At 39.8% G+C, this 16,845-nt stretch overlaps 1 protein-coding gene across 2 annotated transcripts in view; it reads left to right on the top strand.

Annotated features, from left to right (window-relative positions):
* Window positions 1-16,845, top strand: part of ITPR2 (inositol 1,4,5-trisphosphate receptor type 2) — a 998,050-nt gene that overhangs the window by 66,646 nt on the left and 914,559 nt on the right. For both annotated transcript variants that reach the window (XR_011337952.1, XM_069863516.1), the window contains exons 10-15: window positions 2,932-2,976; window positions 11,490-11,644; window positions 13,020-13,119; window positions 13,268-13,428; window positions 15,746-15,887; window positions 16,657-16,815. Coding sequence is in view for 1 of the 2 variants with exons in the window: in XM_069863516.1 (XP_069719617.1) it covers window positions 2,932-2,976; window positions 11,490-11,644; window positions 13,020-13,119; window positions 13,268-13,428; window positions 15,746-15,887; window positions 16,657-16,815 (762 nt within the window). In the remaining variant the exon portion in view is untranslated. The remainder of the gene's footprint in view (window positions 1-2,931; window positions 2,977-11,489; window positions 11,645-13,019; window positions 13,120-13,267; window positions 13,429-15,745; window positions 15,888-16,656; window positions 16,816-16,845) is intronic.

The following is a 16,845-nucleotide window of genomic DNA, read 5'->3' as shown; positions in this document are numbered from 1 at the left end:
GAGATGCTCAGCACCAACAGCTTCAGCTAGAATGAAAATGAAAGTGGCAGTGGCTCAGCCCAGCTAAAAATGGGGCCATGAGCATCAGCCCTTAAACTCCACTCCACCGTGTTTACTGTTTAACATCAGCATCTCTAAACTTCCTCTAAACAACATCTTTTTAGTTTTATTTTTTCTGTTATGGTGGGCAAGAATAAACATCATTAAAGATGGTACGAGGACAGTCTGAGAGAGTTGGGGTTGTTCAGCCTGGAGAAGAGAAGGCTCTGAGCAGACCTTATAGCAACTTTCCAGTACCTGAAAGGGGCTACAAGAAAGCTGGGGAGGGACTTTTTACAAGGGCTTGTAGTGATAGGACTAGGGGCAATGGCTATAAACTGGAGAGGGGCAGATTTAGACTAGAAACAAGGAGGAAATTCTTCACAATGAGAGTGGTGAGACACTGGAACAGGCTGCCCAGGGAAGCTGTGGCTGCCCCATCTCTGGAGGTGTTCAAGGCCAGGTTGGATGGGAACTCAGGCAGTCTGATCTAGTGTCACATGTCACTGACCATGGGCAGGGGGATGTGTGTGTGGAACTAGATAATCATTAAGGTCCCTTCCAACCCAAACTATTCTATGATTCTATGATGCACTTTATTTTTCATTTGAACCTTCTGTCTCTCTCAGCCTCTGTCCTCAAATGAACTATTCTGGAAATTTGAGGGCAATCTGTTTAGTCATTTTAAAAGTAGGCAAGAAGTGGCGTGGAAGAGATTTTCCAGGTTTCTCCTGTTGTTGCAGGATTTTTTTTTTTAAAAAGCATCATTATGTTGAAAGCATACAGCTGAAGAATAGCCATATTCAAGGCCAAATTCATACCGAGTAGACAACTATACTTGCTCAGGCCCTTCAATGAAACAGCTTTATTCTTTTTGAAGACCTAGTCATCAGTGCATGATCCTCTGTGCTCAATCTAGTGACAAACCCGAGATGACCCAGACTTTTTCTTGTTTACTTACAACCAGCAGAATCTGAAGGTAGGATTGGATTTACCCTTCTTGTACCTTTTCTGCCTCTGTGCTGAAAGGCCACTGTGTGTGGCTGTGGCTGAGGGGCACTGCCTGTTAAGTTTCTCTCTTCTTGATGGAGGACCAAAGGTAAAGAGCTGAGCTCGGCTGTTAGAATGGGCAACTAGAGTTATTCTGAGGTGTCAGATGAGCAAAAGTAATGCTGGAAGAAGTGTGAGAACTTAAGAAGAAACGAAAAATATGTGAAAAGTTACATATATATGTATACATACATGTATGTACATGTGTATCTTCTAGTTGTCTGTTGTTCAGTGTTCATCTCCCATTCCTGTCACTGTGTGAGTAGGTGGTAGTTGGAGCTAGGAATCACAGAATGGTCAGAGCTGGAAGGTACCTCTGGAGATCATTGAGTCCAGCCCCGTGCTAAAGGAGGTTCGTGTACAGCCGGATTGCACCCAGATGGGTTCCGAATACCTCAAGAGAAGGAGATTCCACAGCATCTCTGGGCAGCAGGAGATTATGTGAGAGTGTCATTGAGGAGCAAAATGCAAGATTTGGGATAGGTGCCAATGTAGGGAGGATATTAGGCTCTCTGAATTATATTTGTGAGGGTAACACAATGCACTAGTGCGAATACTGAAACAAAGATAGGAGAATAAATCTTTGGTCATTTCTGTATTGGCATATCAAGTCACGACACAGAGGGAAGGTATTTTCAGCAATTTTAGGACTATCTAAACATTTTTACCCTTTCTGCAAGCTCATGACAGGGAGAAGGGATGGAATTTTGAGGGTGAAGGGGTGTAAATAATACAGTATTAATATAATAAAAGCCTTATATCCTTAATAAAAACTCTTCGCAATAGTTGTCTTTGTAATGTTAGATGTATGATGACGTGATATTGAAAAGCCTTAGTGGGATTTGTACAGCTTGCCCCGTGCAATTGACTCTAACTCTACCATGCTGGTAACACCAAATTCAAGCCAAGAAAATTACTGTAGTTATCGGTTAAGATGTATACATGCCTTGTATAACTAATAATTTCCCTTTGGCATTTTCAATGCTTTGAAGGCATATCCTGTGTCAGAAAATATGGTAAATATTCAGGCAAAATTGTTTCATTATGTAAGTCAAATCTTGAAAGGTTTCGTGTGCAGCCAGTGTGTGGGTGTATGTGTGTATGTTTATTTGAGTATGTATCTGCCTACATATTCCCTCATCTTCTAGTCTACAGATTTCCCTTGTCAAAAGTAAAATTATATTGAACACTGTTAAATAGCAATACTTCATACTTATTATATAGTGTCTTTCAACCAAGCTTCTCATATTACTTCAGTTATTAATTAATGCTTGATAATCCTGGTATGACATAGAAAGTATTATCCCCGCTAATAATAGTTAAGCAGAATCACAGGATAGTTAAACACTTGTCTACAGTGGCATTGCCATTCCTGTTTCAAAGATGTGTTTATTCTGTTCACTGTCTTCCTGTGAAATCTCAGTAGGCATGAAGCACGTTAGTTTTTATCTTAATATATCTGCCCAAGGTCAATCCAGGAAGTGGTTGCATGTGTAAGTGTGTGGGTGAATGTAACTTGCTGTGTTTAGATTAGTAACTATCTTTGCTTTCTCCATCATTCTTTTTGGTTTTGGTTATTTGAGATTCCTCTCTTGAGTTAACAAGCTGGATTGCAAGATGCACTTTTTTAAAGTGAGGACATAGCCTACTAAGTCAGTCAGAAATTGAATTGGTAATTCTTACACTTTTATTCTCATACTGCTACTAAATACTCCACTATCGATACTCCACTGTCCTTTTGCAGGGTGGATACATATTACAGAACTGAACCAACCCATCTCACCTGAGTTCTGAAATGTATAAAAGCTGTCAAGATAGTATTTGACTTCTTTTCTTTTCCAGCTTAACCCACACTATCCAGAAGGTAACAGTGAAGGAAAAGCTTTGGTAAGTGAAATTTATATGTTTCATGTAATCTGAGAGATAACTGTATTGTTAACTGAATATAGCCCAACATGTAAAAGTCCTTCACAGCATTCTTTTTAGTTACCTGTCACAGCCATTGGAATTGTTTTCCATATCTCGTGTAAGCTAGGGTGCAACTCAGAACTGACATTACAGATAGTTTTCCTTCGTTCAAAATGACAAGAAACTTATTCAAATTGCCATTAGTTGGAGGCTGTTCTGCTTGGTGATTGTGAGTAAGAAATGTATTGATTCTTCTTGAATCAGGTGTATTACTTCATGGCAAAACCCACCACCCTCTTTAGCAAGAAAACCAGGGACAAGCAAGTCTGGTTACTTAATGTGCCAGTACCAATTCAGGGGCTCTGCTAGTGGAGACAAGCCCCTTTGGGGCATGTTTTGTCAGTGAAGTGTGGCTCTTAGCACATGCTGAAACTCATTTTGTTGCATGTATTGAATACACGCAAGCAGATATTCAGGCACATTATTAGTCTAAGCCCTGCCACACTTCAGGCAACTTTAGCATGACATCTTTGCAATGACCCAAGTTGTCCTTGCTGCAGTGTTCATGGGTTGGACAAAGGCCTCATGGCCTTTGCCTAGGAGACACCAGCCTTTGCCTTGTATAGTGTCAAACAGAATGCTAACTAATTCTACCTAATGAGGCAAGGCCAGAAATGTTGTAGTTTATAATGTGTGAAGGAAGTGGAGTTAAAACCCTGAGGAAATCTTATTGTTACTGAGACAACAAATAGTCCAAAGAAGAATTGTTCCTCCATCAAATTCGTGAGATTGCCTTGAAAATGCTGAGATCTCCTTAGGAAAAAATTCATTTTAATTTCTTGATGTTTGCCTTCTGGCTTTTATTCTTTTAGTGGACACATTTTCAAGCTTTTTTCTACATGGGAAGAATTTTTTATTTTTAGTGACATGAAGCCAAGCTTCTTACACGATCACATGCCTTCAGGACTGCAATTTTAGTAAAAATGGAGACTTTTGTAGGAGTTGGCAGCATTATTTTTTTTATCAGCCCTGGTATTTGGTGTTAATGGTAATATAGTGATAACAGCTAAACTGTCCAGAGAAGTGAGAATTCTCTCTCATGAAAATACGGAAGTCCCACCAGTTGTTTCTCTTTTGTATTGGAATGCCACTGGAAGCCCTTGGACTTATCCAATGGAAATTAAGATAGGTTCCAGAATACCTGAATGGGTAGGATGCTTTCTTGGAAATGCTTGGGTTGCTTTTGCTCTGTGAACAGAGATCGTCTCATAGACGTGCATCTGCATTACCATTGTAGTTCACATCATGACAACACTTTTGAATCAAATCTCCTTATTATTTCCTATTTACTATGACGCTTCAATTCACTTTGCAAAGCAATCTTGAAGCATGTGAACTTGTATTCTATTGGGTGAAAGTAAAAAAAAATACACATTACAGAGGTGTGTGTATCTAATGTGCTCCAACCCCTCATGGGTGCCCAGATCAGAAAACCAGACAACAGCTAGTCAGAAGTAAAACCTATAAAAATGTGTATAGGGTAAATGTTAGGACCTTGTCACCAAGGTTCCAATCCTATTGTACCACACTATACTAATTTAGATGTGGTTCAGTTTCCAGTTGTGGCAGTTCCAGTTCATCTAAGTACTTAAATATTCCCTGGAGAGGGAACTGAAGAAGGCACAAGAGTAATCTAAACGTGAATGTTAAAATTGACTTCTGTAAATGTTTGGCTTAATCTTTCTGGGTATTGTTTTCAACTAAAAAGCCAGAGCAGACAGATTAGACAAGTAATTCCAATGCAAATTTAATGAAAACTGATTGATAATCAAAATTAATGTCTCTGTGGATATTTTAGTTTACACAGTCAGCACTTTCTTTTGAAAAATGTTTTGGGAAAGATCTCCCAACAGTATTTGGTAACAACTCCATGTACATCCAAGCCTACATGCACTTTTAGCATGGTAGAAATCCATTTGGATCCTTTACCCCTTTATTGTCTTGTTGGAAGCAGTATGAGTCAGCAATGGTTATTTTAAGCTTTCATTCTGGCCTTGAGCAGCTGAGCAGAAAAGCTTCACATTCCTGTGCAGGAATTTCTTTTATGTTACAATGATGCAATGTTTTGAATTATCCCTCAAAAGTACAAGAATCTTATAATATTTGGAGTTCTTTAAGGGCCAGGTATGTCAGTGTTGTATCTACTGTGCACACTACCTAGAGCGCACACACTTTCTTTGCTCCATGGTTTTCTTCTAGTGCTTCTTCTGCCAGGTGACTGCCTAAGTGATTCACTGCAAAGGCATCTTTCTTTTCATCTTTTGAAGCAATTAATTTTGAAATGTTGCCCATGAACTAAATCTGCCCTAGAGGGGAAGGTGGAAGTGAACCTACCCCAGCAAAATTTGAAGTCTGAGTAGCCGGGAAATGGGAGATGCATACTTAAATCAGCTGAAGGAGGAACCTGAATGTGCAGCCTGTGTTTTTCTTTTCTCTGCTGGTCTGTTGGGTAAAAGGGTACCAACTTCTTCTCTGTTGCCTGGGTTGTAAAGGTGGCACAGCCATCCATGCATTTCATGCCAACTCTTTGCTCCCTGTGCATTTTGACTGCCTGGTTTACAAGTCCTGATCACAGTTGCTTAGGCAACAGAATTTTAGGAAGCAGCAACGGAGAAGGATTTTCCATGGTGCAATAGTGGGCATAGGCACCTAGGTTCTGCCTAAGTGCATCTTTTTTTGCCTTGCCCTAAGTGACTTAAAAGTCGGAGAAGGTTTTGGCTCCGGAGAACGCAAATATTACTGGAAGTCACTGGGACTTTTGTTCCCAAGTGTCAAAACTACACTTGGACTGCGGCTCATTGCTCATTTACGGGCTGCTTCTTGAGTATCCAGCCAAATTTTCTTGTGAAATACTGCTTTTATTTCTGATAAAATTTGGCCTTGCAATGAGTTAATTGATTTTCTTTATACATATTTTTCTCAAAGGCTTCTTTGTCTCTTGAAGTCTGGAAGATTCTAGTGTATCATGCAACAAAACACAGTGCCCTGTGTAATAACTCCCATAAAAGCCAAAATTGTTGTATTTTATGCTACAAAGTAGTCTATTATTTCTAATCACAGAAATGTACAGCATCCAGAAAAAGTCTATAAGCATTGGGCAAGTGTCAAGAACAGCTGGGAACCTGGCATTTGTTAGTGCCTTTGTATTAAAGGCTGTCTTTGTACAGGTACCTTAACTCCATTTGTCTGCATGAGAGAGTACTAATCCTAGTCAGTTTGGAACTCACTTTTACTGTTGAGATTTTCCTTAGGATTGAGACTGGTATGTGTTTGCTTTTCCTGCAGAGAAATTGGAGAGTTCTACCATGGACTACCAGGTGCTATTTGACATACCTCATTTGACTGTTTATCTATATTTGTGAATTCCAAACAACTCTGTAATTCAAAGTTTTCTTTCTTGCTTCCAACTCAGGTGATATTTTCTTCTGATAAACTCTGGAAATTAATTTATTTTACCTTCCAGCAGCTGTTTGTTTAATTAAAATTTTATAATGTGAGGGACAGGTGATGCAGTTTAAACAAGTAGAATAGTCTTGGGGAATTTATTATTTTTTTCAAAGGCTTTGTTAGGAATTAACCTGGCAATAAACAATCTGAAAAGCATAAAAAAAATCAGCTTTAAAATGGCAGTGTCTCTGCTTATATAAAGCCAGCAGTCAGACCACTTGATAGGCTTAGGGGAGAAGGGGAGACACAGATGCCGGCACATTATTATTATTCTGCTGCTGCACACAGGTCTGAATCAGCTCTGAAAGCGCATACATTGTTTCTTACAGAATGTCTCTGGCTCCTAACAACAGAATTGCAACGTGATGTCTCTGCTAAAAATGCGATGACTCACAAATGAGTCAACAGCGAAGGTGTTACAGGAGGCTAACTGCTGTGCTGTCTGCTGAGGCTTTGTAACATGCAGGAGCAAGGCTGGCCATTAATTTACTCAGCTTTCTTTTCACATAGAATTTTTCAAATCATCTAACCTATGGAGTTCTGCTCACCGCTCTCTGAAAATGCTGGTTTTGTAAGAGCCTCCTAAACTGGGTTAACATATTGAGATACCACCTTGTACTGGATTTAACAGGCATTTTCAGAACTCTGGCTGCTATTAAATTTAATTTCTGCTGAAATCTGTAGTGCAGCTTAATGTATTCATTCAGGACCAGGGCATTATCCTTATCTGTTTCTATGCCACAAAAGGTGTCTTTACCAATTAGAATTGTGGATTTGGTTTCTAAATGAAAAGGTAATGGCTTCTTATTACTTCTTGCTGCTAAGAAAGGCCTTTCCATAAGCAAAATTCCATGTAAATCTCCTGAAATTTAGGTATGATACACAGTTTCAGTGAATAAAGGGGATTTGGGATAGGTCACAATTACTAGCAAATTATATTAAGAACTGTGAAGACGGGTTATCTGCTAGGTTACGAGTCTCAAGAAAGACAAATCTGATTATTTTGTCTCTGATTACAATATTGGATTTGTCTTCAGTTACAGCAAATTTGCCCTTCAAAGTGCAAACACCATATTGTCTGTTGCCATTTTTTTGGTTAAGCTTCTTTTTAAATCGGTCTGATGCACTGCAAATCAGTGGTGGTAGCTCAGGAGTTGTGGCCTTTGCTGTGAGCCTGGATCAGTATTTTCACTCCTCACTAAAATGGCTGTTTGTTTTCACTAGCTAGGACTGCTTTTTTGAATTCTCAGCCTTCTCTCTCCTAGACGAGTCCCTCCTGGAAAACTGCTGGTGCCACTGGTTGTATAGTAGGGGCATTTTCAGTTCCCCCTCCTGGCAAAGTCTCATTGTGTATGTGAGTTGTGTGCTTTGCTTTACTGCCGCAGAATGAGGCTGGCGACTGGGAAGCTAACAGTCCTCTAGCTGGACGGATGCTTGAGTTCTGTTAGGCAGTGGGGGCTGACTTTGCTCTTGGTATTACACCATCTAGTATTTGGCTGGGTCGGTCTTTTGGAAGGTGTAGGTCCAATTTGTGCTAGGCGGAAGAGGAGATGAATGTGAGCTTCATCCTTGTGAGCAATTTAGCCAGTGCATGACAGAGTGAAGTGAATTCAACTTCTTCCCTTTGGATATGTATCTGATCCGACTTGGAACAACCTGTCAGTAGCTTGCCAACATTTTGGGACAATCTAAATTATTTTTTTTCTCAGCAAATTTACTATTTGTTAATATTGTTTTACTCAATTTTTGTGCTTCTCTGTACTCCTGGCATGTAATTCACCTGCTTTTTCTTAAAGAAGTCCTGGGAGTACTTTCCTTGACTGTACTGACCACATTGCCAACAGCTCTGAATCTGTTCATTGACTCTCCACACTGCTTTAAGTTGAATTTTCTTCTGTCTACTTTTGAGGTCTTTTACAGTTCTTTTCCTCCCTTCTCTTCATTGAATTTAATTTTGCTGACTGCATCTCCTTGTATTCCAGTTTCTTTCTTGAGCAAATGTGTTTTTGATTTCATCTGCTTAGGAATGCAGTGCTTCTCCTGAGCTGGTCATATTGTCTAATTAATTTGAAATAGTCTAATACTTTCACTTCTTTCCACATACTCATTTAGACTCATCTGCTGATTCAATACTGGCTAGGTTAAGTGCAGATTCTGATGACTGCTTACTAAATTTAATTAATCATAAACAACTTCTTGTGTACAAGTCTGTGTGCATTTCTCTCTCTCTCACACAGGCATGTGGACCTGCAGTCACACATAAACTTAGACATAAATCCATGTATGTTCATATATGATGACTATTACTCTATCTCTCATGCACTACTTGCGGAAATTGTTTTCAGAGCTGTCAAGTTCAGGGTCACTTCTTGTTACATCATTTGTTTATTGCCTAGTGCTTAAACTGCATAATCAAGGTTGGCTTGTGAGGTGTCTGAAATCCTAGATTAACATGATAAGGGAGGTTCTAAGGTTTGTGCTGGAGTCCAGTCTCGAAGTACTGTACAGCTGTTGTGTAGGTCTCATTTTGTAACTGCCTTGTCCTCTGTTAAAGTGGACTTTCTTTTCAGAAAACCAGCTCTTGCTCATATACCAGGTCTGATTTGACAGGTGCTAAGCTTGGATGCTAGGGTTTAGATGTGATGAGCCAGCTCTGTTGCTCAGTAGCATCTGTACAATTGCTGGGGAGACCAGTGAGTGAGTGGAGTCAGTCTGAAACTGCAGGGTGAACTTCTCCACAGATCTGGTGGTTAGCCTGAAATACTTGAGCACAGGAGACCTGCCTTTGACTTCCTGTCACAGAAACCTGCACATGTGCACATATACTCATGCTTAATGACCAATTGGAGATGATCGCACATGAGTGAGCAAAAAGACCTTCAAAACACAGAGTAGAATATGATTTCATATTTTGGTCTGTTTTTTTTCCAGAACCCCAGGAAAAACGATGCATAGAGTTATGACATGTCTTGCTTTTTTGTGTACCAGCCTTCTCAGTCTGGAAATTGTAGTAGAGTGGGTCATTTCTGGGAAATTCTAACTGGTTTTGAATGTAAGTTATGGGAAATATCAAAAAGTCTGGATGCTGTCACAAACTATCCTTTGCCATTCACCCTTTCACAGACCTCTTGAATTTTAAACTGATTTTCCATATTTGTTTGGAAATTAGGAATTAGATTTTCATTTGATGCTAGACTCTAACTCAGGCCTATTAAGCTCTTGTAGTTTGCCTGCCTTTCCAGTTTGGGTCTCATCTTGAGTTTGGAAAACAAAATGTGTATGGAAATCATAACTATTTTGGCTGTTTTTTCTCAATCCTTGCATGCAGGTTAAGTTTTTATGTGCAATTTTGTTTAATATTTTTGGATGTAAGGTATAAAAGGATGTAAGGACTGCCAGATAAGAGTTTACTCTTGTGCAAGACACATGAGATGGTTCCCCTTTTGTCTTAGCAAGCTTTCCTCTCAAAAACTAGTGACAATACTATAATCACTTGATAAGCCTAAGAAAAATTTCTGAGAGGTTTTCTTACTGTTTTCTCCTACTGTCTCAATCGTTTTTAGAAGTAATGGGATTGAAATCTGGCCTTCTTTAGGCTTGATAATGAAAAAATACATGTTTTGGAAGGATGAAAAAGTGCCTTGAACTGAGATTATAACTAGCTATTTCTTACATAGTTTCACTCATCCTTGATTTTGTTGCTTTATCAATTGGCAATATGAATAATCAAAGCTTTGTCCTTGATTATCCCTTACGGTTTGGCTTTAATCAAGGTACTAATGCAAACTGAGTACAGTCTAGCCTCTTCACATTGCTTTGTACACCTCTTCCCTAGTAGTGCACTATAAATCATTCTAATAGTACTTCAGGTTTCCAGTGTTTGAATTTTCTCTTTTGGCTTTCTTCATTCCTCTTTTCCTTTTCCCTCTATGATGTATCTCATGTATGTGAAAGGCCCTGGGCTGCCAGCCTCTTAATTGGTTATTAGTCTTTTGTAATATGTGTAACTCAACACCCTAGAGGAGCAGCTTTTACTTATGCCAGTAATTCTGTTGTTTGCTGTGTGGTTACAGGCACAGAATCTGAATTAATCCTCTAAACAAAGATATGTGCTTAGGGAAGGTAGGATCTGACATCTGTGAAGATAAAGGTGTGCAGGTAGCTAAAGATGAATGCTTTGTGGTGCTGGGTCACAAAATTGCCGTGGACCTTTAGCAGGTGGTAGGAGGCAGATCACCATGTTAGATTTGCACACCTCTTTTGAGACACCAACACAGCATAAATCTGACACTTGAAAGCTAGGCTTCTTGAAGGGAGTGAACTCCAGTTTCAGGGGACATGCACAGACCTATATTGGGTCCTGCCTCCAACGCATGATCAGCCTATACTAAGACTGTAGTGCAGTCTAGGTGGTGCTTTGTGTGTACCCCCTCTTCCAAAGATAAGTTGATCTTGGTGGAGCAGATATTCAGACTTTTGCTGTTTGGAAAACGTGCTGCTATGATTCTGACCACATGAGAGGAAAAAGCAAGCAAACTTAAATAAAAAAACTGTGGAATTAGGCAAATTGCTTACTTTTTTTAATCCCCTTCCCCCTTTACAAAATCCAGTTTTCATTAGTTCTGTTCTTTTAACTTTGGTCTTTTCCAAACTAGCACTGCTTAGTTACATCTGTTGGGAGTGAAGGGTCTGCAACTACTGCAGTTTCTTTGAAGTTGTAGGTGTCAAATAATAACGTATACGGTACCACAGTCGCTCTGTAGCTTGTGACCTGCTGTTGTTATAACGACTGTCTGAGACCCCAATTGCCTGGGGCAAAGTGCATCCTTTGTGTTATACACTCCAAAGCCAGTCATGGTACATTCTTACTAGAATAAAAAAAAAAAAAAAAGGGGGTACAATTCAGATGTATTACTTGTTCGCAAGGTAATTGGAGAATTTATAATGGGCCCTGATGCAAGCAAATAACCCTTGTGCCTAATCAGCAGAGAGACGGCGACCTTCCTCCTTCAAAGAAGAAACGCCAAGCAGGGGAGAAGATTATGTATACTTTGGTCTCTGTGCCACATGGAAATGACATTGCATCTCTCTTTGAACTGGATGCCACCACTCTTCAGAGAGCTGATTGCCTGGTTCCAAGGTAAAGAAAAAAAAGGAAAAAAAAGTCAAAAAATAGTGCTGCATTGACAGGGCTTCTTCCTAGCATTATGCTGGTGAGTAAAGCAGTAAAAATCAAACATGAGCAAGTATTATCCTTCAGTTAAAATTTGAAGAGCGTTCATGGATAAACAAGGGATGTATAAAACATGATACTGCTGCTTTGACTGAGTGAAATAATTATAAGGATAAAACAAGTGACACTTAGAGAGATTCTGTGAAGAGAAAAATAACGGGCTAAATATTGCACAGATGTATATGAGGACAGAATTGAGCCTTGTGCACTGTTTGAAAAAAACCGTACTGCTCCTAGATCTAACTGAATTGTTCTCAACAAAATAATGCATATAGTGAACTGGGCTTCTGTTTCCCTGACAGATCACAACACCACTGAACACATTTGTTAATCAAATGGATTCAGCAAGTGGCTTCTGGGTTTTAATTGTGAATATTTGAAATTTCAACTGTGTTGCTCAGCTGAGATTGGCTACTTAAGTCATAGGGTGTTGGTTGTAACTGAATGGGCATGCAGATACTCGGGGCTAGTTGTTATGAGGGTGGATTTTAAAGCTGGGTACCCGCAAATACCAATGTATGCAGCCTTGAAGTGTATTTGCTATGCTAAGTTTTGCCAGATAATTTGCTTACTTGAATACTCAAAGCCCATCAGCGTGAAAGGGAGAGCATGAATGAAGACTACAGTGAATATATTTAAAAAGTAGAATTCAGAATAAAAATTGTAATTGATTTCTCAGCTCTGCTCTTTGATAATACCGGAAATTATCATATGGAAAGAATTTAGCACTATCTCATGTCTGCTTTTTGTTCACTTGATTTTTAGCTGAGAAGTGGTACTGTAAATGCTTGCTCCCTGGAGCAAGGGTTTGCAGATCATAATGGTGAAGCTGTGAAACCAAGGTCAGCTTCACTTTCTGGCTTTTGTGCTATGATTGGCTGAAAGTATTTGTTACTTAGCAAAAAAAAATTAGTAAAGAATTGGTTTTATTCATGAAATGTATTTCTGTTCAGATGGGATTTTATAACACCTTTCTTTTTAATTTTTTTTCTTTAAGGAATACTTTACTCCTAGGCTCATGTAAATACATAAAACCAGCACTCTGCATAATCCTAAGATACTGTTTGTTCTTGTTGCAGCTCTGTTCTGGGTGAGAAAGAAGGAAGCAAGGGAAAAGGGTACTGCAGTATCTTTTAGGTCTCCCTTATCCTTTTATTACAAGTGGCTTGTGTGACTCAGGCCCTCAAGTCTACTGTCACTGTCATGTGTTGCACTGCATCCCACCTTGCCCATTTTAGCTCGGGATTGATCCATCTAACCTGTTTGCTTTATTCTCCATTAGGAACTCATACGTCCGACTGAGGCATTTATGCACTAACACTTGGGTCACTAGTACCAGCATTCCAATAGATACTGATGAAGAGAGGCCTGTGATGTTAAAGGTAAACGTGTATATCTTTGGGTTTAAATCCCAGACTCATTGCTTAAGTTCTTTATCAGTGATCTTGTTTCTAACATATAGAATAAGCATAATAATTAGGATAAAGGTAAGGGGATTACTTACCCGTATAAAATCAAAACCTATTGCAGATTGGGACATGCCAAACAAAAGAGGACAAGGAAGCTTTTGCCATTGTATCGGTTCCTTTGTCTGAGGTCAGAGACTTGGACTTTGCCAATGATGCAAACAAGGTGCTAGCATCAACTGTTAAAAAGCTGGAGAATGGGACAATAACCCAGAATGAACGGAGGTTAGTGCGTTTTAATATTTTCCCTCCTAAATTGGTGTTTCATTATTCGTGTATCATGGTGTCACAGTGATGGGTAAGTTAGTAATATCTATGTGGACATAGAAGCAAATGAGGGAGGACAGTTCGGTGTTAAGAGTGCTAGCCTGGGAGAGATTCCATCTCTGACAGAGCATCCTTACTGCAACGTATGCTGGTCTGTGTGCCTCATCTGTAAAATGGAGGTAAACGGCACTTCACCCGCTCACTGGACTCATAAATAAATGGGTAGCTTGCTGGGCATATGCAAAGTGGTTGTCTTAATTTCCTTTGATAAAACACTTCTGAGCTGTAGTACAGAGGTCCATTGCATTTGATCTTCATGTACAAGAAAACCATCTATATAGTAGGTAGCATGGCAGTACTCTTGATTTGTGTGGAGTTCTCTGTACTGCACATTTGTGCTGCAATAGCACTAGAAGGAGGTTTTAGAGTGACTGAGAAGGTGCTGCAAAAATCCCTTTTCTTTCTTATTTCTATTTTACCCTGTTCTCTTTTCCTATTTTATGTAATTTTGGTGTTTACCCTTTCAATTCATCTTTTTCAGCAGTAGTGCTATTAGAATGTCTTTCACCCACCCCTGAATTAGGGGATTTTATTGGATGTTGTAGCCAAATATATCCTGCTGCCAATGATGTAGTTCACTGAATATTAAACAGGATTTCTGACAGTGTTAATTTGTAGCTTCTATTTCACCATGCATAATATAGAATCATAGAATCGCCAGGTTGGAAAAAGTGTGTGATGACCTTTTCTGTGAAAAAATGTTTTCTGATATCCAGTCTGAACCTCCCCTGGTGGACCTTGAGGCCATTTCCCCTTGTCCTGTCCCCTGTCACTTGGGAGAAGAGGCCAGCACCCTCTCTCTACAACCTCCTTTCAGGTAGTTGTAAAGAGCAATGAGGTCTCCCCTCAGCCTTCACTTCTCCAGGCTAAATAACCCCAGCTCACTCAGCTGCTCCTCATAAGACTTGTTCTCCAGCCCCTTCACCAGCTTTGTTGCTCTTCTCTGGACTCACTCCAGAGCCTCAACATCCTTCTTGTGGTGAGGGGCCCTGAACACAGGATTCAAGGAGCAGTTTCACCAGTGCCGAGTACAGAGGGAGAATAACCTCCCTGGACCTGCTGGTCACGCTGTTTCTGATACAAGCCAAGATGCCATTGGCCTTCTTGGCCACCTGGGCACACTGCTGGCTCATGTTCAGTCAGCTGTCAACCAACACCCCCCAGGTCCTTCTCCTCCAGGCAGCTTTCTAGCCACTCTTCCCCTAGCCTGTAGCACTGCAGGTTTTTGCTGAAAATAGTAGCTTTTAGTGATAAAACTGATTTTTGCTGTCGGTTGTCTGTCCTGAGGATCCTGGAGGATTTATCCTAACAGGCAGATCTGTAATGGCCTAGGTGTTGGTAGTCAGCCTTGAAAATCTGATGGGATGTTTCACAACTGAGTTGAACCAGAGACGGATGCAACATAATCAGTGTGTGACATCCCTGTATTAGCCTTGAACCTCTGTGTCACTGCAACCCAGTATTGTCAAGTCTTGATGTTGCCAGATTGGTACAACGTACATGTAAAACATTTCAGAATAGGGTCATTATTTTTATATAGGGTCATTATATTGTTTGTTCCTGTTATTTTCTTTGGAAAAAAAATCACTCTTGGCTCTTCCCTCTGTGTTATCATCTTCCTGCTTAGGTAAGTAGGGAGTTGCAACAGTTCATTCCTGGTTGCTCCATTTGACATCTACCTTTTGTACTTTTTCTCTTGGAGGAACCTTGCTTTCCTGCACCAGTGGGGTGTGACTTTTAAAGCTGAAACTATTTTTCAATAGTTGCTTTGGTCAGTAGGGAAATAGTCTAGTGGCAGAATGTATTTATTCCCCTAGTGAGTCCAGCATCTTGTTTCATGGACCCATGTCTGTGATAAAGTATAAAAATCCTTGCTAGCCTGCATAAGAGTATCTTACAACTGTTGCTAAGCCTTGAGGCCAGCTGGTATAGGTTTTGGATTTCTGAATACACTGCATCAATCCAGCATCCTCTATTTTTCTCCTTCCCCCCCGGCCCAGTTGTTGTTTAATGCCTTGCTAAACATCCATGTGATGGATTTAAACCTCTACTGAACTGAAGCCTGGAATCCTTAAGTACATGTCAAACTTAACTTTGCAGTGATTGAAGTTCCATTGCACTGGATAAAGCTTGTTCTAAAAGGTGATTTTCTTTCTTAATGAAGCCTAGCAAGTATTGAATGACTATATAATAATGACCGGTCTATTCGTCCTAGATTTGTAACCAAGTTACTGGAAGATCTCATTTTCTTTGTTGCTGATGTGCCTAATAATGGGCAGGAAGTTTTGGATGTGGTTGTTACCAAGCCAAACCGGGAACGACAAAAATTAATGAGAGAACAAAATATATTGGCTCAGGTATGTCCTCTCTTGGTTGCATTTACAAACTGGTTGTAGGAGAGAGTGATTTGAGAAAATGGTGTTTTTTGGGAGCTTAACTTATGCCATGTTGGGTTTGTGTCTGGTTGGACCGCGTAGGTATAAAGATCGTTAGTCTAGACTCACCTCTTAGTCTATGAGCCAGACAGAAGCACAGGGTTCAAGTCTGCTGTCTGTTAGTTTCTTGGGATTCTGACTGCTTGTAAAGCCATGTTTCGTAACAAACTGTTCAGCAAATTTGAAACAACAATTTGCTACATGGTTTAAGTCCTGCCAGCGTTCTGGTATGAGAAAAATTCTGATGCCTTTATGGATCCCTGATTTTGTATGAGGGCCAACCTGCATGTAAATCAAAATATTCTTGTCAAGCAGCTTACTAAAATTAAAAAAAATAGTGAAAAGAATGAAACCACATGGCAGTCAGTATTGTTCTCCTTTTTCATCCTTAGTTTATCCAAAGTTAAGGCACTATTTCCGGTTGGGAATAGCACTCAAGAGAAAGTAATGTCAGTCAAGTTGGTGGGATATGTAAAGCTAAGTGCATAAAGCTGTAGTATCTGAGATTGTTGGTGTACTCCTACTCATCTGCATATGACTAAATATAAATGCAGTGATTCCCTTCTGACTTTGGTCAGTAAAGCCCTTGTGCTGGTGCTGATCCTGTCAGAGGATATTTCCATTGACTGTTGTAAGTTAAGCAAAAATCTTGGTTTGATTTTTTATTCTCAGTGATCTTGATTTTGAACAGATATTTGGGATCCTCAAAGCTCCTTTTAAGGACAAAGGTGAAGGATCGATGCTGAGACTTGAAGACCTAGGTGACCAGAGATATGCCCCATACAAATATATGTTAAGATTGTGTTACAGAGTTCTCAGACATTCCCAGCAGGACTATAGGAAAAACCAGGTCAGTGTTATTTGAGATAATTTTCCTCCT

Source organism: Phaenicophaeus curvirostris, chromosome 1, assembly GCF_032191515.1.
Source record: "Phaenicophaeus curvirostris isolate KB17595 chromosome 1, BPBGC_Pcur_1.0, whole genome shotgun sequence".
In the NCBI taxonomy this organism is placed as follows: Eukaryota; Metazoa; Chordata; class Aves; order Cuculiformes; family Cuculidae; genus Phaenicophaeus; species Phaenicophaeus curvirostris.
The sequence above is the reverse complement of the archived record's forward strand: the minus strand, read 5'-3'. Positions and strand labels throughout refer to the sequence as shown.